This window comes from Montipora capricornis, chromosome 4 (genome assembly GCF_036669925.1).
Source record: "Montipora capricornis isolate CH-2021 chromosome 4, ASM3666992v2, whole genome shotgun sequence".
Classification (NCBI taxonomy): domain Eukaryota; kingdom Metazoa; phylum Cnidaria; class Anthozoa; order Scleractinia; family Acroporidae; genus Montipora; species Montipora capricornis.
The window spans coordinates 1501601-1529100 of record NC_090886.1 but is presented as its reverse complement, the minus strand read 5'-3'; the positions used below and the strand labels follow the sequence as shown (position 1 = coordinate 1529100).

Here is a 27500-nt window from a genome sequence, read left to right as displayed (position 1 = left end):
AAAGAGCGACGATGTTGTTTAAAGATGCAATTTGGGCATAAAGTAGTTTTACAGTGTGTCAATCATAATTTAGGTTTGTCTTTTTAGTTTCTTGTTAGACAGACTTCTCCAGTATGAAAGTGTGGATCAATCATCATCAGGTGAAATATAATGAAACCAAAAGCTACTTCAACTTGTATTAGTAGTAGTCATAGGAGAAGTAGTATGCAGTAGCAGAGGCAGGAGTAGTAGCAGTGGTATTGGTAGTGGTAGTGGCAACGGCTGTGGCAGTAGCAATAGTAGGAGTGGTAGAAGTAGTTTATTTCCACACATTGTGCAGCTTGTTTAAAGTTGACATGCTAAGTTCATACTAAAATTAATACAAAGCCATAACAATATCCCTTCCATAAAATTAAAACTATCATTCTAAATTAAAATACAATTAGGACATCTACAAAATAATTTGCTCAAGATACATTCCATTGTCAAAACAATGATTATTATTAATGTAGAGATCACAAACCTCTTCAATACATCTTAATGCAAAGTGGCCACCATTTTAGTATTATTTTGTTTGCTTGCAAATTAGCCATTGTGGCCTCATTCTTAAACTTAAAATTTAAAAGAGTATTTAATCCTGAACAAGGCAACAAGGGCTAATTTGCAAACAAAAATAATAATTTTATATTAAAATGGAAGCCATTTTGAAATAGGGTATAAGGATAACATCATGAGCATAATTTTCTCAAGGAATTTGGGGGCACTTTAAAATATTAACTTATGTTTGTTGAAATGCCCTGGTATCTGGTTCTAGATTTATACTAATTTCCAAAGTTGTCATGTTTGAATCTGGAGTCCTTTAACAGAATAAACTTGCATTCTCAATATGTGTGGATGTCTGTTTTTAATAGATGATGATGGAACTGCTTCGTCATCAGGAGCCAGTGATACTGAAGGGTCCAAAGTATGTTTCCATAATACTCAAGAACTTCTTATTTTTTGAAAGCACATTTGAGCATATTCAAATGGAAAATGCACCATATAAATAAATTGTTAATGAATGGACAATTGATTATCTGGATAAGAACAAGTATCAAGACTTCAACAGATGTGATCATCTTTCCTTAGAATAAGAAAATGATACACACAATAGTTCAAAATAATAGTCATGACAAAAAAAATGTGAAAGGTTATGGTCATGTGATCTTTCTCTCCACAAAGTGTGGCATTTCATAACAAAATAAAATTAATGACAAAGTAATGACAATGTTCTTCTTCATGTAGTCCTTGGATAAGCTAACACTAGTATCTGGTTTAGAACTTAGTTGTAAAACTTTGTGAGGCATTTAAAACACTGCTCCTTTTTATCATAGGTTTTAGTTGCAGAAAATCCCCAACCAGCCACCAGGTAGGTTAACTTATTTTTTTTTGCTATTGAAATTGTAGGTCATTCTTTTTTACTACCAACACCAAAATAATTATTCTTTATGAGACTTTTATTGTCAGACAAATTTTAACTCTTGTCCAAGGACACAGAGAGAGAGTATTTTGGCAAAGCTGATTTGTCTTGGTAGTACCTTTTGTAGTTTTAAGTTTGGGAACCTTTTAAATCTTTTTCTGAACTTAATTACCAGTATCATTTGTATGGTGCCACTGAAAACGATTTACAGTGTTTGTTGGTAGTTTTTACCATTTGTAACACTTGGCTTTTTTAGCCAATTTTTTAAAACAAAATCAACAGTTCCGATTTGCATGAAATATTTGTTGCGGGACAAATACAAAAAATTAATGCAATGTTACAAAGTGAACAGAGCACAAAATAAATAATAATTATTAATGTTTTTGTCCTTATGGCCTCATATTTTGCATAACTACTACTGCAAGGATTACCTAAGCAAGTATAAATGATAATTTTTTGCTCCAAATTTGGTGACATGCTTGATGCGATTGTGCTTGACCAGAGTTAAAAAAGTTTACTCTGATTTGAGATACCTACACCAGTAATACACTCAACTGCACTGCGTTTAGCTACAGTTTGGCAAAGAGTAATACACGTATTTGATAACGAAAAAAAAAACAGTTACTTAACAAAGCACGAGACCCATACTGGGGAATATTGGCCCGAGGTTGTGGCAATACCGACTATGCATAGCAATGTCTGTACAAAAATGGCCAAGGGCCAATATTCCTCAGTACGGTCCCAAGAAAATGAGGTTAAACTAGTAAGTTGTTTATTATATGGCATTGTTTCTTTGAGCAATCAGACACCTCTCCACTTGGTGAATGCTCCATAATTTTCTTCTTCCATCAGCAAACTTTGAATGGTAATCTTTTATATTTAAAACTAAATCCCACTTGCTATACTGGTAATAATTATTGTACTGTTGTAGTGAAGAAATTAAATTCCGCTTTTTTCAAACCTTTTTGTCTTTTGCTCAACTTGAATTTCTAAGGAGAGAGAAAAAATACGGAAACGGACTGTATCCATTGTATTGGTCCATACTGACAGTAAAATCCCAACCGAAAACCAGTCAATCAGAATTCTCCATTTAGCCTGGTAATTGCTTGCCATTATTGTAAATAAACTGTTACTTTCCTTGCAGTCGACCAAAGAAGGCCCAAGCTGTAAACCACTCAATCCCATCAGAAAATCTGGGTCTATTTCCTTATCCTTCATCAGATGGAGCAAGCAGTGCAGTGAGTGAAGTATTGTTTTAGATACCTGTTCCAGCTATACCCTAAACACTGAACAAGAATTTATTCTATTCTTCAGAAGACCCCAGCAAAATATAATAAACCACCAAAAGTCTGACATACAAAATCCAAGTGTTAATTTTTATCTTGTTCACTATCAAGATGCCACATCACTGAATTCAAATTTTTAAAATCAACCGAAGTTGGTATGCACTCACCAGAGAGGGGTTACAGAATGTAAGCTTTTGCATGTTACATCAGGAGTTTCAAGGAAAGCAAAAAAATTAATACAAGACCTGTAGCAAAGTCGTACAGGCTTGTTTCTACAAGAGAAAAAAGTTAGTAATACAGTGTAAGCAGGAAAGGCACACTAGAATGATATAAGGGAGCTTAAGCAACGACAATGGCAACAGCAACAAGAACGTCACAAATTTGCATATTTAGTGGGCAAAAACAATAGCTTTGCATGCTCTGCACGTGCATTTTTCACTTTTGTCCATTTCTTTGTCCTCGTCAGCAAAACAACAATGTGAAATAGCCAAATTTGAGGTTTTATGAAGAACATCAGCACGTCATTTTCTCTCCTCCACTCAGACCAGTGTCATTTTTGAAGAACTACCACACCCTTGTCATCTTAAAAAGGTTGAAATAGTCACGAAGTGATTAAAATAATATGAATTTTTATTTTGAGATGACGTTCTCATTGCGTCACCATCAGCGTTGCTTAAGCTCCCTATTAACAGGTGACAACTGTATGTGGCATCTTGCGTCAGCATGAATGGATACCCCTGTTGCTCATTTGCAGGTCTGTAGTAGGTACCTCATCTGACTTTAAAAGGGCTGCTGGAGCTCTATCACTGCAAGGTTGTTTCCAAAATTACAAATATAGACTTTGGTTGCACAAAGGAGAAGAGGTGGTTAACCCAGGAAGTGGTCATAAACTGTATCCTTAAAAATGCTTTCCTTGAAAAGGCTAAGGAAATGCCAGCTGGGAGCATTGACCTACACAGTTTACTAATGTATTAATTATCAGGACAGCAGCAAGCATTAATGTCATCCACTTTGTCTCTAGGGAGGTGAAGCAACATCTGCATTGAATAAGAAGAGTATTCAATGTAAATATGTGAATAATGTAAGTACAAGCTGGGTATGTTAACTTTTTTAAACCCTTTAAGCCCCAAGGGGTTCCCCATTGACAAGTAAAATCGTCTGGCGTTAGACAGAGTAAAATCTATAAGTGCCATTTGGCACTATCGGGGCTGAAAGGGTTAAACGGGGACATAGTTTTTTCACGCTGTTAGCTTAACCCTTTAAGCCCCGAGGGGTTCCCCATTGACGAGTAAAATCGTCTGGCGTTAGACAGAGTAAAATCTATAAGTGCCATTTGGCACTATCGGGGCTGAAAGGGTTAAGGCAATTTTACGAAGTACAGTGCCACTGTGCCAAAAATTAAATTCTTTTTTTCTTTGGATTTCAAAACTATGTTAAGTAAACACTAAGCAACCATAGTTTTAAGTCTTGATCTCAAAAAGAAACCTGTTTAGTTTAACTGGAATTTTCCTATATGTATTCAATGGTCTGCCATTAATAACTTAAAGATCTTGGAGAGAGGCTGGATCAAGGATAAAATGCTTCCTATACATTATTGGCCGAGGGGTTGAAGTTGTTGGCCTTGGGTGATTGCAGAATGTTATTCTCAGCCTGATAGTGTGTTTACTTAATAATTCAGCCCCCCACCCCCACCCCCCGACAAATTGCTCATAATAATGCGAGTGTTAAGCTCTTAATTGAAAATAGTCATCATTGGTCATTTCTGTCAATGATGATGAGGATGATGATGTTGTTGTTTTCGCTACCGCGGCACTTTTCTCGTCCTAAATTATTGCACTGATTGCAAAAGCCTCATCCAATAATAAGACTGTTTTCACCAGGGTAATCAATGTGAGGAAAGAATAAGTAAAAGGTCAAAATCAGGATACTGCAGTGCACACAGAACTGTTGTTCGTAATTCAAAACAAGGTTGGTAGAAACAATTTATCTTAATACAATGAGATACATTTAGTTTGGTGTCTGTCTTTGAGCAAAAACAAGTATCAAAAATCAAAGGATGCAAAAACATGCATCTGATTTCTCTAAACAAATTAAAAATTGTGTAAAAGATAAAAATGCTTAATTTTGTGTTTTTGGTGTACAGTAAGCTTTTCGTATTTCCCAACATGCATATTCTATTTTAGAACTCCAAACTGGTCTATTTTTCAAAGTAAGTAAAACACAGTGTTAAAAAAATGTAATGTAAATGTAATTTTGTGGTTCACTCTGTTTCTGATCCAGACTAGAGGATTCAAATTAGTATCAAAAAGTTAAATTATGGGTTTGTCCATTAATTCAGGGATTATTCCAGTGTTTTAATATATTCCTTTTTTGCTTTAGAAGATGTTACAAAATTGAACAAAATATTTTTAAAAAACATGTTTGTTGACCAACTGCCTGCCGATGTTGTGTGATTTTTTTTTTGTTGATTACAGCAGTGGCTTCATCTCCCAAACAACTTCATACGAGCTCAAAACCCGCCCCAGATCCTCCCAGAGATCATTCATCATTGGTGGATCATGTAAGAAATATGCCAGATTTTAAATCTAAACCCTAGCAGTGTTGCAAGTCTTGGTTTATTTTGGCCACTTGAAAGGCCTTTAAGACAAATTTTCTGTGGATTTTTATTGGTCCGTAATTGGATAGTCATTAATGACATACTACCAGTGGCAAATTTACAAGATGGCTCTGGTTGTGAAAGACTTAATCAATGTACCAATGAGATACCTCATTGCTATGAGTATTTACCGATTGATCACGCAAGTTCCAAAAAGCTTATTTGCAGCTTTCTTTTTGCCAGCAAATTTCCACATTGTCATTGATGTGCCATAACCGATCAATTAAAATGCCTAATTAGGTTTCATTTTTTTTTTCGAATTGACTTGATTTTAAGACTCTAGTTCTTGCTACAGAGCATAAAGGAGATTTCTGGTCTGTGTGTGGCACTGTATGCAAACTGGTGATGTGATGCCAGGCATCTTTTCTCCCTAAGCCTTTCAAGTACTGGAGAATCCTTACATAATAGCGGGCATTTTAGACAACTTAGCAATCGGAAATTGCGTAATTGTTTTCAATATGCAACTGCGTACAAGACTAGAAATGGGTTTATCTACCTGAGTTGATATGGTAAATTGGTGGGGTCACTTCCCCACCAATGCAGCAACACCACAGTTACTTTCGAAACTAAACCCCTTTATCCATTTTGAGCACAAAACTATTTATTGACAGTGTAATTATCCAGTATTGAAGCCTTTATTGTAATCCAATGCAGCAACAGTTGGAACGCCTTCATCAACTCTCAGAATCAAGCAACCGCCCAGCATCCCACATGCCACAGGCCACTGAAGAACTTCCACAAGAAATGTTTAATGTAGATGACGAGGATGAGAGAGAAAGGTACTTGTATGGGCATCATTCGTTTGTTTGTTTGTTTGTTTGTTATTTATTTGTTTGAGCAGGTTGAAGTTTTGGCAGCTATTCAGCTGATATGGACCTGCTATACCCACCCACCCATTTACACACAGAGGACAGCCACAACACCGGGAACTTCATCCCCTACTCTTCTCGAATCGTGTATGGGTTCTTTAACGTCCCACAGGGAACTAATGAACATGGAAGATATTTGTGAGACGGGGCCTACGGTTTATAGTCCTTATTCGAAAAGAATTGAAAGTCTAACCATTTGTGGGTGCAGTTACAAAGGCAGCACTTTCTCCTCAGTTGTTTTAAGTCGACCTCCCGCATGGCAGTCTGGTGCTCAACCAACTCGCAGATGAAATCGTGCAATTGCAGGCAATTTTCCTCTTAGAATGGGAAAAACGTCACAGTTCTTGGTTGGCGATCATCAGCCATGTTTGTGGACAAAAGAAACAATATAATGTATTCCGAAACGATTACTGTGCGATAACAACATGGCTGCGTTAACGTTATCTTAGTTCCAGTGAAAACGATACCGAAGAAATGGAGGTCATGAATGAAGATATGTTAAGTTTCAATGGACTTTATTATATTATCTCTCAGATAGTATGCGGGCTGTGATTGGCTAAATTAGCGGGCCGTATTCTACAGTACGGCCCACTATACGGCCCGCTAAATTTAAAATTTTTTTAACTGTCCTCTCCTCTGAGGGGCTTTTCAGATACAGATTTTGAGGATCCCAGCTGTTGTGCGGAAGACAAAATGGCTCTGTGCAAGCTGCAATAAGAAAAATCATGAATAGACCAATTCGGCTAACGCAATGTTGTACCCAATTCAAATCTCTCGGGGTTAAGATTCTTTGTGTAATGCATTTGCATGATAATGTAGCATTTATATGGAAATATTTGGAACAAACGTTTTATTCCCACAGGATTTGAATTGGGTACAACATTGGTCTATACCTCCAGGTGGTAGCGTTAGCTGGAATTTTTCCTGGGATCTCTGGAATCCTGGCCTAATCTCTACTCTTTTCACTAGAACTTATTGCATTCTTTTTTTAGTGAGAACGAAGACTCTCCAGGATCCTCGAATTTCCATGGCAACATATATGAAGGCGATGATGATCTTGTGATTGACTTGCAAGAGTAAAAGATACCACGTGATCACCATATCAGTGGCGGTGCCGAACTTTGAAAACATCTTAAGTGAGTCCGGTGAACAATAGGTTTGCAGGATGCAGTTAGTAGCACAGACACGTAACACCAGGAAGGATTGACCTTAAGGCCGAAAAGAAAAATAGAACAAGCTTTGACTCTTAACCGCCTTTCAAAACAAGTAGTGAAGTACGTCAATCCTAATGCAATACAGAAAACCTGAGGGGCTTCACGATTTCACATTTGTTTTCTGAAAGGAAAGAAGTCTGCGAGAAACCATTTTCGAGTCTCTTTTAAAAATAACTTTTCATTCTATATAGTCATGATTGAAATGTTTGCCTCGAGAATCGTAGTGAAAAGAGAGCGTAAGTTGGCAAGATTTGTGGACAAATCATGGCGTGTACGTCGAAGGGACATGCTTACCGAACCGTAAAAAGACTGATTCATAGGCTACAAGGTGTTGTTAAGACTCCTAGTTCTTTTTCATCGATTTGTTTTAACAACAAATTGTTACTAAACTAGATTAGAGTATTAAAATCAGTTTAGCTCTCCACAAAAGAAGTTGTTTGTTTTGCCGGAGAACGGGGCGAAAAATTGTCCAAAATTGGAGGGGTGGGCCTCGCACTAAAACCCATGAACCTCTGCAAAGCCACACAGTTGGGAGCAGGTCAGTTTGTTGGGCTCATTTGTTCCCGTGAAAGGAGCATTAATTAACATTAACATGAACATAATGATTTCTTTCACTGGAAAGGTAGAGTGTGGCTTCACAGCACAGTTGCTACAGCATTGCACTGGCATTGGAGAAGGAATGGGTTCGAATCACTCACGTGACCAGTAGCCATATTGGATAGAGTTCCGAGTTCCGAGTTCATGTCTGCCTCCTCTTCAAAGCGAGTCTAAGTGCGAAGTTTTTGTTATGAAAATTAATTTTTTATTCATTTGTAAAGTAGAACTAATTACCATCACAAAAACTTCGCACTTAGACTCGCTTTGAAGAGGAGGCAGACATGAACTCGGAAATGGCCTATTACCGGAGGATTAGTTTGGTACACCATCATGGGCCGCCATTTCTTTGTTTTGGAACACCAACATGGCCGCCGTGACGTCATGTAAAAACGCTCTATTAAAAAAAAAAAACAATTGCTTAAAAATTCCAGATAAGTGGAAGGATCACTTTCGTCTATAACACGCACTTCAAACATATAAATTTAGTCTTTTTTTTTTTTCAGTTCGACCTACAGTAGCTTAACATACTTCAATGGCCCGTAGCACCCACGTGTCTCCTAGGGTTGATGTGGAGCCAATGTTAAATTTTAGCCTAATTCGGTTTAATTTAGAAATTATACCAGTGCGTCCGACTTGTCACGCGCACGGACATTAATTTAACGACTTTCAGACCATTGCGATTTTTATCCACACTGAAGAAGGGTTTTATGCCCAAAAAAGAAGTTTTGAGTTGATTTAGTTTTGATGATAGCAATCTGCCCTTATTTTAATGCGTGAGTGTCACGTTTCACTTGAGAACTATCCGTGGAACCTTCAATCGCACCAATTTTGTTAATCCTGTGAATACTTGTTCCTGTAACTCTTTGTCGAGGTTGCAGCATTTTATGATGAGATCAAAGCAAGTCAAATTTGAAATCAGTAGAGACATGGCCCAGTGAAAAGGGCGTTCGACGTTTGGCTCAAATCCCTATTAAACCAATTGAACGGGGATTTTAACCAATTTGTCTCTTGATAGTTCCAAATTCAGCTAGTCCTTTTTTTTGTTTCCAGTTACTAGGCATTTATGCCGTATTGTGTATTGAATTGACACTTTCTATATCAGGGTTCCACGGGCAAGCAACTTTATAGGATACCGTGTGTAAAGATGAGTCCCTCCCTTTCAGCTAAGCGTGACAAAATGTGCCACCAATACAGCTTGAGCTTTGGTATACATTTGTTTCTAGTTTGTGAACAAATATAAGCTTAAAAATAATTGTGTACATTCCACTTATATTGATACTGATTCAGTGAAAAGTCTTCTTTGAGCACATCGCTTTTCGGGGTTTGCTGTAATTTTGTTGCCAATGCTTTCATCTTGAAAGAGGTGTTTTACGGGGACGAAGAGTACATATTGGGCGATGGAAGTGACACACGAGCGGATTATTGAAGCGCATCGAAGATTCGAAAACGCGAAATGGCGACTTGATCTAGAAAACAAACGGGCTGGAGAGAAAATCAAATGGATTATTTCACACAATGAGCAAATTCGCGCGTATCAAGATCGGTTGAGAATCATGAACGAAATATCAAGAGAAAAAGCCGACAAATTGCGGCTGGTTTACAGAAGGATTGAGTTGCAAGGGCAGATTTTAACCATAAAAGAGGGATTAAAGAGAGCTGTGGAATTGACATCAAGAGCACAAAAGAGAGTTCACAGAGTTTACGAGGGTTTGGAGAATATGAGCTTTGAGAGATGGGAATTTGGAATAGAAACCTTTGAAAATAATTCCGTGTTTGAGGGCAGTTCCGATGAAATGGAAGATTACGCGCATAGTTCGCACGAAAAAACAAGATATGAGAACTTGATATTGAATTGTCTCGAGAAGGCGAATATGCGTATCGAAATCGCCAACGACAAGTGTGTCAGTTTAGAGAAACGAAAACGAGAGTTAATCATGGAGATTGAAGATTGTAACAAGAAAAAGGGTGCCGTAAAAGCCCGTCTGGCCAGCAAGGAGAAAGGTCAAAATGCAAGTTTGAAACTTTATTTTGTGGAATTTGGAGCGATATAGTGGCGTAAAGAAAACTGTCTGATATTCTTCAAACTGAACAAGAATTAATAACTTAATATGCCCTTCTTCAAGGCAAGATCAATGTATAGTGTAGAAGTCAAGAAGCCTTTGCCATCCGGAAAACTGATACATTCATTAATTAAACAAGTATCTGGGCGTGGCCAGTGGAGCGAGAATACGGGGAGCTTTGCTTTATTCTTTTCGGCGATATTTCGAGTAACATAAAATGCTTTTTATCTTTGAAAGGGAAACGTTTCAATTTATGAAACTCTGCAACCGTTTTTTTCCCCCATGGTCTGGGAAAAATGTTCAAATAACGGGTATTGAGAGTTTTCACAAATAGATTTCCGCAGGAGCCCATGAGTAGGAGCTTGCCTCTCTCATACACGTTCTTATGAGTCAACCATTGCCCGTATCTTTCTATTTTTAGAACGCCACGAGTTCCTCGGCTCTGCACGCACTGTTTTAAAAGGCCAATCAGAGTAAAGTCATTGTCTAACGAAGACAAATGAAGCAGTAAAACTGTATTTAAATCGTGCAAATTTATGCAAATAGAAAGATACGCGCAAAGGTTGAGTCAAAGATCTACTGCATATGGAGGCTCCTAGTAATGGGCTCCTGATTTCCGGCGAACCTGACAAGTTTTTGGGGCTTTGAGAAAAGGGCCCAAGGAATCAAGCGTAAAACATTCCGCTTTCATCCTAGCCTGCTCGCGGGCTCTCTCTCTCTCTGCGGTGGGATTCTACCCCCGTCCCCAGTCCCTCGGAGAGCCTGCTCGCAAAGCTACTTGCACCCCAGTTAGGATACTCTACCAAGGAGTTAACAAAGACAAAATAAAAATTGAACAACATGTGTCATAAATAGATGCATTTTCTTTATTTAAAACAATTCACATTCAATGTACACATTCATTTTCTTTTCTTCCCAGCTTTTTTCCCTTTCTTTTCTTTTCCCTTCTGGCTTCTTAAATCCTTCTTCATCCTTGGATCCACCATTTTGTAAGGTCCTTTTATTCCAGCTGGTCTCTTAATTCGTTTAGCAGCTGAAGGACGAAACAAATAAAGGGCAACATTGGCGAATATAAACAACCTAAAGCTATCAATAAGAGTTTTTCAATCACTAACGCAAAGGGCAACCTCAACAGATTATGGCGATTGGGAACAATTTCTACCACTGTATAAAACTAAAAATGACAGGCGAGAGAAAGAAAGAGAGAGAGTGTGCTTGGTTGTAGAGAAACCTTTTCCAGTCTTCGAACCAAGGCGCTATCACTCTTCCCTTCTTGCCGTCTTGAATCTCGAAGGAGAAAAGAGGACACTAAGAACAAGTTTGCATTTGTGGCCAACGATGCTTACATTGCAAAGATGTTGCTTACATAGATGTTACAGATGTTAAAGTTTGCTGAGATCGCTGAAAAAAGCTCCTTTCTGCAACCTGTCTCGCACATTGTGTTGCACTGGGCAATGTCACGCAATGGCGATGCACGATAAGAAGCTGGAACAATTGCACAGTGAAACAGCGCAAATTAGTTCGAAAGGAAAGACGCGAGGATTGCGCGTGCTCCTAAGACAACAACAACAACAATAGAAACACGACTTCGTGAAGACTATAAAACCGAAAGAACGTACCTTGAGATTTCTTTGCAACCACGTACTTGACCTCTTTTGGTTTTCCCTTAAGAACCGCCTTTTTATACAAACTGGAATTTAAAAAACAATCAGAATGTAATCGAATGTCTGTCTGGTTTAGTGCTCTAAAACGTGTTTGAACACAGTATTTCCGATTCGCTCTGGCGAAGGTTCAAACGCTCGAAACGTCACCTCCATTGAAAAAAACCCAGAAAATTTTCGTATTTCCGCGAACGCCGCCCGCATTAATATAAGAGAGTCGTGCGGTGTTCATACGAGGATACATTATCCCTTACTAATCTTATTTTTTCGGGCTGTACCGCAAGTTTGTGTTGGTGGGTCTTTGTATCAAGCAAGACAAAGAAACTGAATTTAGCAGGCCGCACTGTAGAATACGGCCTTTGGGCTGAGTTGACCAATCAATCATAGCGCAGATATTATTTGAGAGGCATAAGGATTTGTAATAATCCAGTACAAGTTTAAAAAGGCCGCTATGAAAAAATACAAAAGACGCAATTATACAGGATAAACCTCGTTTTGAGGTGTGGCGGGTGCTGTTTTCTTTAGTATTTCAAGTTTTACGCCTTTATTTGTGAATAACTTACTATCAACAGAAGACTGTGCCTTTTATCAAATTTTTATCCACGTAAATTCAAACCTGGACTACTTAATGGTAATCTAAATTATTTAAAGGTAGGAGGAAGTTACCGTTTGCTCTATTTGTTACTGTTTTTTTTTTTTGTTAAGGTCCTCTAAACTAAGGGCGCGTTTTTTTAATCTACAATTCTGGAATAAGAATGGTTGGTACGGAATGCTAGGAATAATTCGGGTGGTCTGCATAAAAAAACGCCCGTCGAGATGCGCGGTCCTGGGATGAGTAAACATTGCGTAACAAATATGGCGGCCGACGAAAAGGCTGCCGTTATCGCAGCAATTTTCCTTGTAAATAAACAGGAGGAAGAAAATAGGGAGGCTGTTTTGGATTTGCCGAATGTTTTGGCAGTCCTATATACAAAGGAGAGGAGTCACATCCCTCGAATCACGGGCTATGCAGACAATGTTGTTCCCGCATATGAAAAAATCGTCCTGCTTTTGGTAAAAAGAAATTAGAAGCAATGTTTCATTGTGTCCAAAAGTGTAACCTGATTTTTTCTCCTGTAGAGACGTATTTGAATCCGCAGCGCTCATCTCGCCGTCCGCCATCTTGGATCTTCATTCGCAACATTCTCTTCATTCTGCCCATAGGAGCAGAATAGATCGAATGGCGTTCTGTCCATTCTGGAATAGGAATGCGGAATATAAAAACGCGCGCATTTTACATTCTGGCCATTCTCATTCCAGAATTGTGAATATAAAAAAAAACGCGCCTTAAGTTGCACACCGACCAGTGCCATTTTCACACCAAATTTTGACGACAAGCTTTTCAAATTTTTAATGCCCACAACACACCAGCTGCAAACCAAGCACAATGAATGCTTACCTTCTTATCTGATTCATTTTTTCCTTTTCCGAGACGTCCACTGTATCACAAATTGCCTCTGCCTTTTTACGGGCTTTCTCAAGTAGCTTCATTCTCTAAGGAAGGAGTAAACACCATGCAAAATAATTATTGCCAACAAAGAAGTCAAATACTAAACGGCATAAATTTGAACTTTAAAAGAAAAAACAGGAGGGGGCGACCTCTACGAACAAAATGAAGATGGGATTGACTCGGAAGTCCTCTCGCACGATCCCCAATACAATTCAAAATTCAGAGGTACGATATGTTTTGAAATTTCCCAGAATTGGACGTTCTCGCTGAAAGATTTATGGAGATAAATTAAGTTTAGTTATGAAAAACCTACGTTCCGTTTTGAGCACTCTTGTTAAGTTTTGTTTTATACTTTGCACGTCCTTTTAAAATAACCAGCAAACTGCTGTCGGTCATTTGTGTTGTAATTTTACATGCTAGCAATTTGCTAAAAACGTTAAACTTTCCTTTTTAAATCATACGAGTGGCGTCAGCCGTGCAGCTTCCCTTTAATAAAGCACGCTGTTTTAACCAATCAGAACGCGCGTTATATCATAACTTTATTATGAAATAAAAGTATACAATGAATATGTCTTTTGAAGTGCAGGTTATACACCTTATTCCAAAATGGCCGCCATTTTAGTATTCTTTTGTTTGATTGCAAATTGGCCCTTTTGGCCTCGTTCAAAGTAAAACATTCTTTTCACTTTTGCATTTGAAAGCGAGGCCAAAAGGGCCAATTTGCTATCAAACAAAAGAACACTAAAATGGCGGCCATTTTGGAATAAGGTGTATGGACGAAATGGAGAAGTGATCATGGGTTCGAATCCCGTTAGAGCCACGTGAATTTCTCAGGTGTCTATAAGAGACAACTGCTTAAATTGTCCAGTTAATGGCGATGATCACTTCTCCGTTTTGTCTATAATTTTATTATAATAGTAATTTGCGTCCCTTTCTTAAGATAATGACACTAGGTCTAAGGATAGGTTATCTATTAATAAAGTCAATCTCGAGTTGACTAAGAAGGCCTTTTTCTATAAGGGGGCTACCCTATTTAATGGTTGTATGTGGTTTTGTTAATAGAATGGCTGGCTACTTTTATTGATTATAATTATGTAATGTATTCCAGTTACGGATTTAATTAATGTTTTGTTTTGGACCCAGGACCCATATTGATAGCAGTTTTTATAACTGAATTGGTCATCCTGTTTAAACATGTTATTATTATTATTATTAACATTATTATTATTATTATTATTATTATTATTATTATTATTATTATTATTATTACTACTAATTCAATGGCATGTTTCGGCCGTTTACTGACTATGCGGAAAAAGCAGATCTTAACAAGTGTTATTGAAATCCAAAAAGAAAATTTGGGGGTAACCACGCATTTTTCGAAGATAATTAATCAACAATATTTGTAAAAAGCTTTCAAATACAAAGCAATGTATAGCGTTCTTTTCCAAGTCGAAGCTTCGTTATCTCTGAAAAATGAGTGGTTACCCCCAATTTTCTTTTTGGATACCAATAGCACTTGTTAAATTCTGCTTTCTCCGCATGGTTTTGAACCGCGCAAAAATATCTCTGTATTAATAAGCACTACCCATAGGAAATCCGAGTATCTCGAGATGCGCAGAACGTATGCGCAATAACAATAGCAGGTACCGTCCTTAATTAAACCCCTGATTGTATCCAATTAAGAGATAACATTGGATCACTAACGACACTAGACCGAAGCGTAAAAATGTTGGGTCTTTGAATTGTAACCTTTTAAAGCTACATTCAATATTTTTCCAAACCAGCGAGCTGATCAACTTATACATGTACTTTGTCAACCGAGTTGCAATGCATTACTTACCTTTGTTTAAATGTTACCACGTTTTAAGTTTTTTTTTTCCTTGACTCAACGAAACCCAATAAGACCATGGCCAGACAATGAAACGACTCAAAAACATACCTTATGTTTTTTTCGAGCTTTAGCCTCTGCGATTTTTTTTATCGGTCGAGCATTGATCTCCTTCATTCTCCCGCGGTATTGTGCAACAATCTCCTTGGAAACTGGAAGCTGTCTCAGGTAATGCTTTGCTTCATCTTCTATGAACCAATCAGGAAGACTCTCGTCATTAAAAGCCCATCTGAAAACACAAAGAAAAAAATTACCCTGAAATTTTTCTAATGAAGAAAATACTTGCTCGTGATTGCTTTTCTTTGTTATCGATTGAATATGGGAATCTTTCCTGACGTCAATATTACATTTTGCTTTAAATGCTTCTTGCTATGCACAAATGGACTTCAAAGGTTAAAAGAACTTGTAAAAATACGCATTCTCTCCAATTTTAAACCTCTAAGGTTGAATAATCAGCGAAATGTTTGCCATCAAACAATGGCAAATAACTGTGTGGCGTAAGTGCTAATAGATAGATTTAGCTTTGCGTTAACGGCAGACGGCAAACGTGAAACTGAAATTTGCGTTTTGCCAAAAATCAAAGAAACTGGTCTGATTTTAGCTCCTTTTTTTGCCTGTTGTCTACAAATGTCGCGCAACTTCTAAAACGAGAGAGAAAAGTTGGAATAAGATAATTTTCATGCTTTTATGACAAGCAACAGCCTGCCGTTTAACATTCCCGTTTCCCGTTTCACGGAAACGCGATGCTAAATCTCTCTATTGACCCATACATTCCGTGCACAAGTTTGATTCTTCAGACCAAAATTGCACAGAGAAGACCTGGTGCATGTGGCTCAATTTTCAGAGATTAATGATTATACATTTTTAGTATTCAGAGCTGATTTCTTAAAAGATCAAAAATACTTCCTTGAAGATTTGTTGTACTTTTTCTGTCTTTTTAAAATTTTATCTATTAAATCGTTTGTAACAAATATCATTAGACCATTTCCGAGTTGCTGTTTGCCTCGGTTTCGAAGCGAGTCTTGGTGCTCAACTATTGTAAGGGAAATGAGTTTGATTTGCATAAGAATACGAAACTCATTTCCATTTTAATGGTTGTGCACCACGACTCGCTATGACTGAGGCGTGCAGCAACTAGGAAATGGGCTATTCCCTTGGCCTTCGTAACCTTGTTAGTTTTATAACTTTTTTTTCTTGTTTGTTTAGCATTTGTAAATGTCAAGTGCATGTTTCTTTCTTTCGGTTTTAACCTAACACTTGTAACGTATTGCATTTTTTTGTTGTTGTATAAAGTAGACAAAAAAATAAACAAAATACAAAAAATACAAAACAAAGGCCGAGGCAAAGATTCCTGAGGTTTTTTTTCATCTGAAGTGGATTACGAGGCGCTTTCGTTCCCGGAGTCTGTAGCTCATTTTGGTCAGCACCGAGAGAAACGACTTTCGTTAGGATCCCAATCATGCGCAGTGACAACGGGACTCCATTTTTTTTTTTTGAGGCCCTTGAAAACAATCTTTGTTTTTAATTCTTAATTTCCGAGACTGCGATCAAAGACAGAAGTCCGTGATTCGCAGAATTCCTGGTTGAAACCAGGCAGAGGGCATTATTCTTGGAAACTACCGGAACAATTAACAGCTCGTGGGAACGAGAATAACTTGTATTGCAATCTTATAAGGATTGCTGACACGACATTGCCTTAGGGAGCGATCGCGTATATTTGTCTCTCCAGTACAGTATGTACGCGCTTTAACTCCTTACCGGTGATAGCCGGAATCAATAATATCCCTCTTATCTTTGCACGAGAACGCCATTTTGTGCCCCAGTGCTAAGCCCTCTGGAGTAAGATTCTGCAAATATTTGGCTGTCAACAGACAAAAACACTACGTAAATGCACAATTGCAAAAACAGCAACAACAAAAATAGTTTATTTGCACCACACGTAAATAGATAACCATGAAATAAATAACAGTTATATTAAAGGAACTTAAAAGTATTCAGACGAAATGTACAGTTGATAAACGAGCAACTGAGGATCAATGATGGCTTGAAGTGTATGAGCATGATCAATATTCAGTACGCTGGCTAACAATGGCGATTCGTTGAAAGCAAGATTCACGTTACAACGTTAATGAAGTAGTCGGAAGAGCAAACCTGAAGACCCTTCAAGTAAATGGCGCAATATTTCAGTAACAATGATTAGACACCTTCAACTCCCATGTGAAGCTTTACAAACAGAATAATTTTTCACTCCAATGTGCTGGATAGAATGTTTAATTACTTCTGGGACAAATAAGGGTACTATTAATGAAAAAGGACTCCACTTGTGTCCAGAAACGCACGTAATAAGATGCAGGGGCCCGTTTCTCGAAAGTCCCGAAAGCTTTTCGGGCACGAAAAGCCATTTGTCAAACTGCCAACCGCTTGTTCAGCATGGCCGATCTTTTAACAAGTTTTCATGGTAACAAAAAGCAAATTGACTGTGAAGTTTGACGACTTAAATCCTCTCTGTTCATGAGATACAAGGGAAATTGTGGCACACGAAAATGGCCCGAAAAGTATCGGGGCTTTCGAGACAGGGGCCCGTTCCTCGAAAGTCCCGAACCTTGTTACCTTGAAATCATGTTAAAAGATCGGCTTTCCAGAACAAGCGGTTGACAACTTTCACAAATGGCTTTTCGGGCCCGAAAGATTTTCGGGACTTTCGAGAAACGGGCCCCGGGCCCGATTTTAACAACAATGCAACACCGTCGAAGGGCCTCTTGAATTCCAGGAATTTGCTATCTATTTTCAGCAATAATGTACTTGAACTTGAACTTGAACTTTATTTTTATTTAAACACGGTAAACCTATCAGATAATATAATAATGATAATAAAAATTACAATCTACTTTAATCTATATAAACATGATCAAAAATTAAAAGAGAAAATAGAGAAAAAATTCTGCTTTACATAGATGCCGTGTGCGTTAAGTCGTTTCAGACGAAGAAATCGCGACAACCATTTCGAAAAAATTGAAGTGATTTTGCTTGCCGCAATTCAGGGGACAAGCTGTTCCAGATAACCGCACCATTATAACTAAAGCTATTTTTCAGGAAATTGGTGCGGGGCAATGCGGAACAGCTAGTTTGTTTTCAGAGTTCCTGAAATTATAAGGTGGATCATATTTAGTGAAAAGAGAACCAAGATAGTGTAATGTGTAAGGGCTAGTGTTACTTTTTGGTGAAGGTAAATGCAGCTGTTTCTCTCTACTTGAGGACCGCAGTTAAAGGGACACTTTGTGATGTTACTTGTCCGTATTTCCAGACGCGAGTGGGGAGTGGGGAAGAGCAAGAGGACACTTCGTGACGCTTATTGAAATCATAGAACATCTAATCGCGTGCATCTCTGGACAAACCACAACTGGATCTCCATTTATTAGCGGAAATAGCAATCAATATTCATCCGTGGCTAGTAATGTTTCCGTGGCACCGAAGCATTTCCGCCTTGATGATCTTTAGAGCTATGTCAAGGGGGAAGGGAGGGATACCCCTAGAATGTCCAGCCGTGCAAGGCTAGATCAAGCGTAAGGGCTGGTGCCTAATCCTGCCCTATCATGATTGTCAACAAGTGGAGAAGGAAATGGTAACTGATGACGAATAACAAATAAAAATTGTGCTTTCACAAGACTTGCTGCTATTTTTGCCTTACCATTATCCTCAACTGGTACAATCTCGATGTCATTTTGCTTAGTTTTTTTCGTTTGTTTCTGTGGCTGCCTCTTTGTTTCTTCTTCACTTTCCGAGACACTGTCGCTTTCACCGTCGCTGCTGTTGTTTTCTTTCCTTTTCTCGTCATTCCAGCGAACTTTTTTCAAATGCTTGGTTTTTTCTTCTGCTTCTCGTTTTATTCCATTCTGCCCAACGGCAGACAGAGGCGGCTCAGAGTTCTTTTCTATTAAAACAGCCAACCAAAACAGTCAACTACCAAAGAAGATTCGAGTTTCCATTTCTCCTGATAGCTTTTGCCGCCATGGGAACAATAAAATAGAGTCTTTCATTGAGATGTAATGTTTACTTACAAAGAGTAGAAGCTTCTAGAAAACACTAAGACTTACTAAAGCAATGATGCTTTGGCTCGTGACAACAGACGCCAGCAAACAATCAAATAAGCCAGTTCTTCGTGCGAGAAAACTCGAGACTGAGAGTGTTATTTCTGATTGGCTGGCAACATGGCGCGAAACGAAAGGTGGCGATGCGAAATCGTAGCAATCGGAAATTTACTTTTGACAATCTTTAACTTGTCCTCGTTTATGAAACATGCGCAGATTATTGTTGAAGAAAGAGTTTCAGGGTTTTTTCTTTTAACACAGCAGAATAGAAAAATTCACCTAAAATAGTTCCTCCTTGGTTTTTGTATTCCTCAACCATTTTTGAAATCTCCACGTCTTCGTCAGCTTCATTTTCAAGATCTTTGAAGACATCCTGCACGAGACAGTTAAAGAAATGATTCATAAAATAAGTTTAAGCACGTTTTGAAATACGTAGCAAAAAGGCCTGGAGATTAAAAAAACACTGGCTCTCAGATGCTATTTATTTATATTTATTTTTATTTATTTGCTGTCAAAACATACCAAGAAATACATTACGAAAGAGAAATCAATATTAGCCTTCAGTGCTGTAATATTTGTTTCTCTTGGACTGTTCTACAACATCTTACCTTTTCAAACCACATATTAGCTCTGGTTGTGAGGGAGACGTTAGGTTCTAGCTCTACTAACAGTGGGTTCTTTTCTCTATAATAAAATAAAAAAGATCAAAATATATAATAGTTTCCCTTGGCCCTGGTTATTGCACTAAAAATGGCTCAACTCTCTCAAAACAACAAAGTGAAGTTCAGTTACCCAAACCGTTGTGTTTTATTGGTTGATTCCATGTCCCTATCTTCATCATTAAATGCTAACTCTTCATCATCCTCATCATTTTCATTCCCTTCAGTGCCACTGTCACTATCATCATGACTCTCCTCTGAGCCTGATTCCAGTTCAAGACCTTCTTTATTGTCCTCTTCTTCGTCTTCGAACTCCATTCCAGCATTGTATTCATTATCCACACTTTCCAGATGCTGTGATATATTGTAAAATGAATAATAAAATACAAAATTTATCAGAAAGGTGACCAGGACAAAAATGCAGTACAAGGTCACATCATATCTCACTTTGAAAATCTGGTGTTTTGTTAGGGCTGATTTACACGGTACGATTTTTGTCGCACGCGACAAGCTTACGGCAGGCCCACGACATGACTTGCGATTGTCGTGTACGTCAGAAAAAATGTCATAGCATTTTAAAACAAGTTTTTAAACGCTGCGACAATCATCAGCTATGTTGTAGGCCCGTGGTAAGCTTGTAGCATGCGACAAAAATCGTACCGTGTAAATAGGCCCTTAGAGTATCCCATTGTTTACCTTGGCAGGTGAAAATGGGTTTCTTCCATGTTAAGACAGTTAACTGAAAAAAACCTTCACTTAAAGGAAACATAGGTTCGACCATTTCAACTAAAACTTGCAAATCGTTATGACATCTACGTTAGGAGAACTCTGACCGGGAAAACTCAGCTGAAAAGGAAACATAGGTTCGACCATTTTTGTATACTACTTCCCCACCGACGCAGCACCACAGTTTGTTTAGAAACTACCCCCTTCATTCATTTGAAAAGGAAACTTAACTATTAGAGGGTAACGTGAAGCGCTAGTTTTCTACCCATATGAACCATGCGAGTGTTAGCCCTACCAATGGAAATGGGCCCACACAAGGACAGAGAAAAACTCTGACCAGGGACTGGGTGGTCATGGCCGGCGTTTGCAAAAACGTGGCCCTTCCTGAAAAGGAAACTACTGTTCAGTTGATAATAATGAAGTTTGGATTCATACAAACCTGTTTACTTTTTATGTTTGCCAAAGAAAACATTGCACCATCGCATTCTATGTTGTTTCCATCCTCAGGCAAAATCATTTTCAGATTCATTTTCTCCTGCAATTTTTGCCTCTGTTGCCGAACTTTCTTCTTTTGCCTTGTTCAAAAAAGGTTCAATAAAAAAGTACAACAAAACTTTAATACTATTGCAATGCCTTCAATGGCTACAAGTCATTTGGAATGAGTTCCAAAGAAAATACAAGTTAAGAAAAAGCTAAGTGAACAGAGAAATGTTTGATACACAAATGATGTAATTTTGTATATGGTGTTTGGAGAGAGGGGTCCTATTGCTACATTTATATTAAACTGGATCCCTAAAAAGATTCCAGAAATAAAGTGAAAGGCACTGTTATCCCTTGCAAAGGAAAGCTCTATTTGCTGAAACTTTCTCTCAACATTTCCGTTAATTGTAAGAAGCTAATGAAATGCAGATAGACAAAGAGTCACTTTCTTGGTTTCCTGGAGGTGTTCACTTCTAATGGAGTACAACAATACCTTTTCATAAGGGCATTCTCTTCTTCTTTAAGTCCTTCAATTCTCTTTTCCAGTTTTTCCTGAAAGAGTAATGCATTAATGTATCGGAATTCAGAAAAAACTAAGAGGTAATTCAACCAAAATATTCAATCAGAAATTTTGGACATGTGCAAAACAAGATACACGTCTGCCTTTGGAAGTGTCACAAAGTCTCCCCTTTCCTCTCTCCTTACCTCCAACAGTACCATGAACCATCTTAAGTCCCATTAACTCTACTAAACCCTAACCTACAAATAACCCTAGTGCTTCTTTACCACAACCTTCTGATTACTAGTTAGCATATAGGAGGCAGTGTGACCCAGTGGCCCAGTGGTTAGGGCGCTTGCCTTGAGATCTGGACATCGCGGGTTCAAGACCTGCTCTGACCACTAGTTGAATTTCATTTGTTCCTGGTACTCCCTGGCTCAACCTCCCAGCCGCACTGGTTTGCCTCCAGCCAGTTGTTGTTCTGTTCCGTCGTTTCGTTAATTGTGTTATATTGGCCCTGAAAAGCCCCTATGGGGAGCGGTCAATTAAGTATGTTTTTTTTAATGTATAGGGGACTTGTTAAAGGTGACAATAATAATTTTATTGTCCCACTAAGCTGCTAAGATTCAAATTGTCAGAATGGAGCAATTTTGTTATTGAATATGCAAGATGGTATAATTACGTTAACACAGTGAATGACACAAAGAGATGAACCCAGTGTTCTTTGGATGGCGACACTAGGATACTTGAAAATTGCCTTTTCTACTGCTAGGATTCAAATTTTCAAAATGGAGTAATTTTGTTATTTCATTGAAGGAGATGTTAGATGTTATCCCTAGTGAATCAAACAAAGGGATGCAGTATTTCAATGGTACCATCTGACACTCTTCTTCTTTACAATAGTGAGAAGAGGATTGTTGTTGTAAACAGATAGTTTGCACTTGGACTTAATGACATACCTCATAGCATTTATCAAGATCAAGTGTCCTCTCCTATTTTTAGACTTGATTGGCTTAACTGTTTCCATATTCTTACATTTAAATCCCTCTCAGGTCTGTTGTGACCTAGCATAGGTTGTGATTAGCATATGTCGTTATGGCGTCCGGCCACGTTTGAGAGGGCTCTGTCGTCTTACGGCGCTAAGATAACTATGGCTACAATTGGACAGGTAAAGGACCTTCTAAAGAAGGAACTTCACCCGCTTCATTCTAAATTGGAGACTATGTCTACTGAGTTCAGTGAATTAAGAGCATCAGTACCTCTACTATATCTTACTTTACTTCAATTATTATTTTTAATGGTGTTTTTTTGTCTCCGACCTCTTTCTATTTCCTCGCCTGTATCAAGTGTAACATCAATAGGTAACATGGGGGCCAACTAGGAAACCGAATGGTTTATTTGGCCACCATGCTCGAGCTCTTTTACTTAATACAATAGTAACATCGTCAGCAACTACAAATGTATGTAATTACACTAAGTAACTACATCAAGAGGAAATAAACTGAACTGAACTGAACTGAACTGAACTGATCATTTGCTTCCACCCAAGTTTTTAAAACATTATTTTCCAACATCCTGTGTATGCGTTTAGCAACATTATTTTGCAGTTGGTTGCATAAGATATAACATTTCGAAGAACAAAAAATGCATGTTTGATTATTTTCTGAAGATATCTGACCTCTTCATTTTCTTTGGCCACTTCACTGTCTTGATCAGCACTGTAAGTGAAATAAAATGATTTAAAGGAAACCTCCACTCTTATAAGCTACAGAATAAGTTTAAACCAAAGGAAATTATGTTTACAAACAAGTTTGTTCAAAATTTGTTTTTGAAACAGTGTTTATATCAAGAAAATTGAATTTTAAAATCACTTCTTTTCACTTTCAAATTTTGCCACACAGCCATCTTGAATAATTGTGATGTGTTACAGTTGCCCTATTGTTCTGACACAACAAGCTTTTGTCTAATAACAATAGGGCAACCGTAACATGTCACATATATACAAGATGTCAGTGCCCGCGACATTTGGAAACAAAAATAAGCGATTCTAAAACTTATTTATTTCAGTCATACAAACACTTTCTTTAATTCTTAAGTTAATACTAAGTTAATACTTAAGACTGACTCGACTGTAAGGGTTATCACCTGTGATTTTAAGTTATTTTTTTGTTGAAGTGGAGGTTTCCTTTAAGAACTTAAGCAAGGAGCTATACATGTAAGTCTGAGTTGTGTAATTTTGCATTCACAAGTTTTCTGCAACCTTGGTGTAGGTATATTTAGTTTTTCACCCCTCCCCCTCCTCCTGCAACCAGTTATGGGACTGGGTCCCATTGGCTTCTCAGGCACCTCCCCCAAGCTCATCTGTGATGATGAGTTCAACTGTACACAACTTGGACATTCAAGTTAATTAGTAAAAATTAATGTTAAGATTATTATTGTATGATCCAATGCAGTACAGAGAGTAGTGGATAAAGAAGAAATTAAACAATAGATTTTATTTATTTCAATTTTTCCAAGAGCAATGCAAACAATTTACCATTACTGACCTTGAATTTTTATTTTCTTGCTTAACAAACTCCTTGCGTAATGTTCTATGCCAGCTTAAAAGACTCCTGAAATTTTAAAAATGGAAAAAGTAAACCACTCTCTACTTCAACCTGAGAAATTTAGAGGTATTTTAGTCAAATTTGAAATAACAGAATGCTAAAATGTCATTTGTAATTGTAATAATAGCCTGGTTTGTACATGATATTTGACATAAACACTCTCCAAAACCATCCCAAATTTCACTTGTGTAATGGCTCATAAAATTATATGTATAATATTATCAAAAGTATTTTGATGTATTTAGGCCAAATATGACTACAAATCAAATGCCCACATCAATTAAAGGAAAATAGATTTTCAAAAAGTGAAAAATTACCGGTATTAGTTTTGATAATCATGAGGATGCAAAATATTGTGCGTCTTTGTGCTAAAGTTAAAGGATTCACCAAATTGACAAAAATGTACAATGTAGACAAAAACGCCTGAAGTGAACATTGCACCCCTCACAGCCAGCACCAAAAGTTTCAGTAAATAAAACAAACAAAATTATCATCTGTTATGTTTTGATTATTACTGTTAACATACTTTATATCTGACTTTCCCAGGACTTTTATATCCTTGACAGATTCTTTAATATCATCAGTGGTCATAACATGCTCTTCATACTTTTTGTCATCAAAGACGATCTAAAAAAATTAAAGCAAAAGACAAGCCAGTAAAACAATTATTATTCGCCAAAGGCGAATCAATTATCGGTGAATATATTCACCGATAATCACTGAGCCTGAGGCGAATAATTGTTTTAGTATAAATACACAGGTGATCATTTCAAAAAAGAAAAAAAAACATTTCAACATGAAATCATCTTCACTTACAGTGGCACAACGACTACTGGCAGCCATTTTGTCCATCGAGGTGATTATCAGCTGATAATCCGAGATAGCGAGCCAATGAGAGCACGCGATTTTGTATAATCACCTGTGTATTTATACTAATACGCATTATAAGGTAACCACTAAATTAGAATTCCACAAATGGGACAGTGGCTAAATAAGCTAAACTAACCTCATTTATTGCACTTAATACGTCTAGGGGACGTTCCGTTTGGAGAAAGTCAGATACTTTGGCGGATTGGAAAAGGGTGTAGTCACCTTCATTGTATCCTTCGGCTCGAGTCTTCTTTTGTTTCTAAGAACAAAAAGAGACAATGGTCATAGCATTCCTAACCTACTCTATGGATTCCACTATTGTTTACTGTAATAACAGAGAGAGAATAAGAAAAAAAAATAGTATAAAACCTTGAAAAAGTCTGTACATTAAAAAGAAAGGTCGGGATAATGAGAGAGAAGAGATGAAATACTGTGTATTTAAATGGCAAATATGAAGTGATTTCAAAAGAGAGTACAATGCTCAGACTGTTGTCATATATCCATGGCAATCTTGGCCTGGATCCCTGAAATCTTATCAAACATTTTTGAGATCACAGACATGGACATATGTAGTTGCTGCTTGCTATTTTTTGTTCTAAACAGTAATATTGTTATGTCTCATAAAGTACATGCACAATGAGTGGCCAATTTAATAACAGGCCCTGAGCCTGCTAAATTTAAAAGTTGGTTTCTGTTTCTTGACGCAAGGATCTAGAGATATAATAAATATCTCGCTAACCTTGATCTTTTACACTGTATTAAAAGTTACAGCTTCTTGTTTGCTTTTTCCATTCCAAATATTTATCATTCTAATAAATTAAACCTTGACTTACATAATCAGATAGTAAGTATTTTAATACTTAAAAACAGAGAACTACCATTTTCTTAGTAGTGACCAGACATCAAGAAGCGACATAAAATCCCGAGGGGCCAGTCATTAAGTGTTTTGTTATACCTCCCAACTCAAAATAGAACAATACACCGATAAAAATTATTTGCTTGATGTCGGCTGGCGTACAGATTTGCTGCCATTTCAAAGGTGCACAACCTGATCACGTGTGAGTCGAAAGTTCAAGTTGTTGTTGCCCTAGGGCGTCATGAAGTTTTGACCAATGACACGTGACACGTTCTCCTCCAATCAGAAAACGTATTTGAGTTGGGGGGTATAACAATGCCATTTGTATGTCCTTCATCTGATAGAAAGTAACAAACTAAGTCTTATTCCCTCTGGTAACTATCAGCCAACAGGAATTTTCCATTGGATAATAGAAAACTCAGACATTTATTTGCTATAAACTTTCCACCTGGTGCTCCCTCTGTGCTTTCATGCCCCAATAGTTCTCAGATGCTTGCTTCACAAGCCATTATAACAAAGATCTGGCACCCAAGGTACATGCATTATTATTAATATTTTTACCTTTATTTGTAAAATGTTGATTGCCTTTTTGCCTTCAGGTTCCACTTCCTTGAAGATGTGCTTGGGATCCAAAAACTTAGGATCAATCTTGGCGGGAGCTATATAACCCTTTGGATAAAAAATAGGATTGAGAGTTTGGTCTATAATAATAATAATAATAATAATAATAATAATAATAATAATAATAATAATTATTATTATTATTATTATTATTATTATTATTATTATTATTATTGCTGACATAATGGGTTATTCAAGGGCTTAATTGAATTTCACCAAAGACAATAGACCAGTTTCGATATATTAAAATTCAGTCGAAAACAAGACATCATCTCGAGGCTCTGGGGAAGAAACTTGTACAAATCCATATATTTATTCCCCAGAGCCTCGAGATGACGTCTTTTGTTTAGGACTGAATTTTAATATATCGAAATTGGTCTATTTGGTAAAACATTTCTTAGGAATTAATAAACATTCTGAGAAGAATATTCTAAAACAACTCTTTAAAAAAATTAACCAGTATTAGCTATAAAATTTGATCATCTTGGACAAAGTAGTCTTCAGAAAACTGTTGGCAATGACTGACGTCTCGACAACCTGAGAGGAAGTCATCTTCAGAGTCAAGTGATGGTTGGAAATTCAAAAACTCAGGATCAATCTTGGCAGGAGCTACTGTGTATAATGCTCACGAGAAAAAAAGGATTGAGAGTTTGCTCAATAAATTAAATCTCAAACCCTCACTCAACTCTGAAGATGACTTCCATTCAGGTTGTTGAAATGTCAGTCACTGCCAACGGTCCTTCTCAGGACTGCTTTCACCCAGACGATCAAAATTCCATTGAGGTAGGTAATTCCTTGGTTCAAACCATGTTCTACATGTATTTTAGCACTAGCTATCATTGTTATCATTGTCAAAGGCAAACATTTTGCATTTATGCCATTCACACTGTTCTCATTCCATCTGTAGTAGCCTAAATATAGCTTTACAAGATGA

General features: G+C 37.5%; 3 protein-coding genes across 5 annotated transcripts in view; 2 read left to right on the top strand and 1 right to left on the bottom strand.

Moving 5' to 3' along the window:
- LOC138045105 (uncharacterized) overlaps positions 1-7892 on the top strand; it is a 12226-nt gene extending 4334 nt beyond the window's left edge. The window contains exons 4-12 of one of the 2 annotated variants that reach the window (XM_068891497.1): positions 88-140; positions 891-943; positions 1353-1387; positions 2583-2676; positions 3746-3805; positions 4605-4692; positions 5199-5284; positions 6035-6159; positions 7242-7892. In XM_068891497.1, coding sequence (XP_068747598.1) covers positions 88-140; positions 891-943; positions 1353-1387; positions 2583-2676; positions 3746-3805; positions 4605-4692; positions 5199-5284; positions 6035-6159; positions 7242-7329 — 682 coding nt within the window. In that variant the 3' untranslated portion in view covers positions 7330-7892. The remainder of the gene's footprint in view (positions 1-87; positions 141-890; positions 944-1352; positions 1388-2582; positions 2677-3745; positions 3806-4604; positions 4693-5198; positions 5285-6034; positions 6160-7241) is intronic. The other variant, XM_068891498.1, reaches the window with a different exon arrangement.
- Positions 7893-9336: 1444 nt separating this feature from the next.
- On the top strand, positions 9337-10963 carry LOC138045104 (uncharacterized). Its single transcript, XM_068891496.1, has one exon. The coding sequence runs from the start codon at positions 9458-9460 to the stop codon at positions 10109-10111; it is 654 nt and encodes a 217-aa protein (XP_068747597.1). The 5' UTR covers positions 9337-9457; the 3' UTR covers positions 10112-10963.
- LOC138045103 (pre-rRNA 2'-O-ribose RNA methyltransferase FTSJ3-like) overlaps positions 10964-27500 on the bottom strand; it is a 22191-nt gene continuing 5654 nt past the window's right edge. For both annotated transcript variants that reach the window (XM_068891494.1, XM_068891495.1), the window contains exons 8-23: positions 26507-26614; positions 25226-25348; positions 24746-24846; positions 24160-24225; positions 23292-23331; positions 21608-21666; positions 21074-21209; positions 20042-20262; positions 19858-19933; positions 19529-19622; positions 18850-19092; positions 16920-17022; positions 15213-15390; positions 13220-13314; positions 11740-11810; positions 10964-11153 (exon numbers count right to left, since the gene is read on the bottom strand). In XM_068891494.1, coding sequence (XP_068747595.1) covers positions 11020-11153; positions 11740-11810; positions 13220-13314; positions 15213-15390; positions 16920-17022; positions 18850-19092; positions 19529-19622; positions 19858-19933; positions 20042-20262; positions 21074-21209; positions 21608-21666; positions 23292-23331; positions 24160-24225; positions 24746-24846; positions 25226-25348; positions 26507-26614 — 1848 coding nt within the window. In that variant the 3' untranslated portion in view covers positions 10964-11019. The remainder of the gene's footprint in view (positions 11154-11739; positions 11811-13219; positions 13315-15212; positions 15391-16919; positions 17023-18849; positions 19093-19528; positions 19623-19857; positions 19934-20041; positions 20263-21073; positions 21210-21607; positions 21667-23291; positions 23332-24159; positions 24226-24745; positions 24847-25225; positions 25349-26506; positions 26615-27500) is intronic.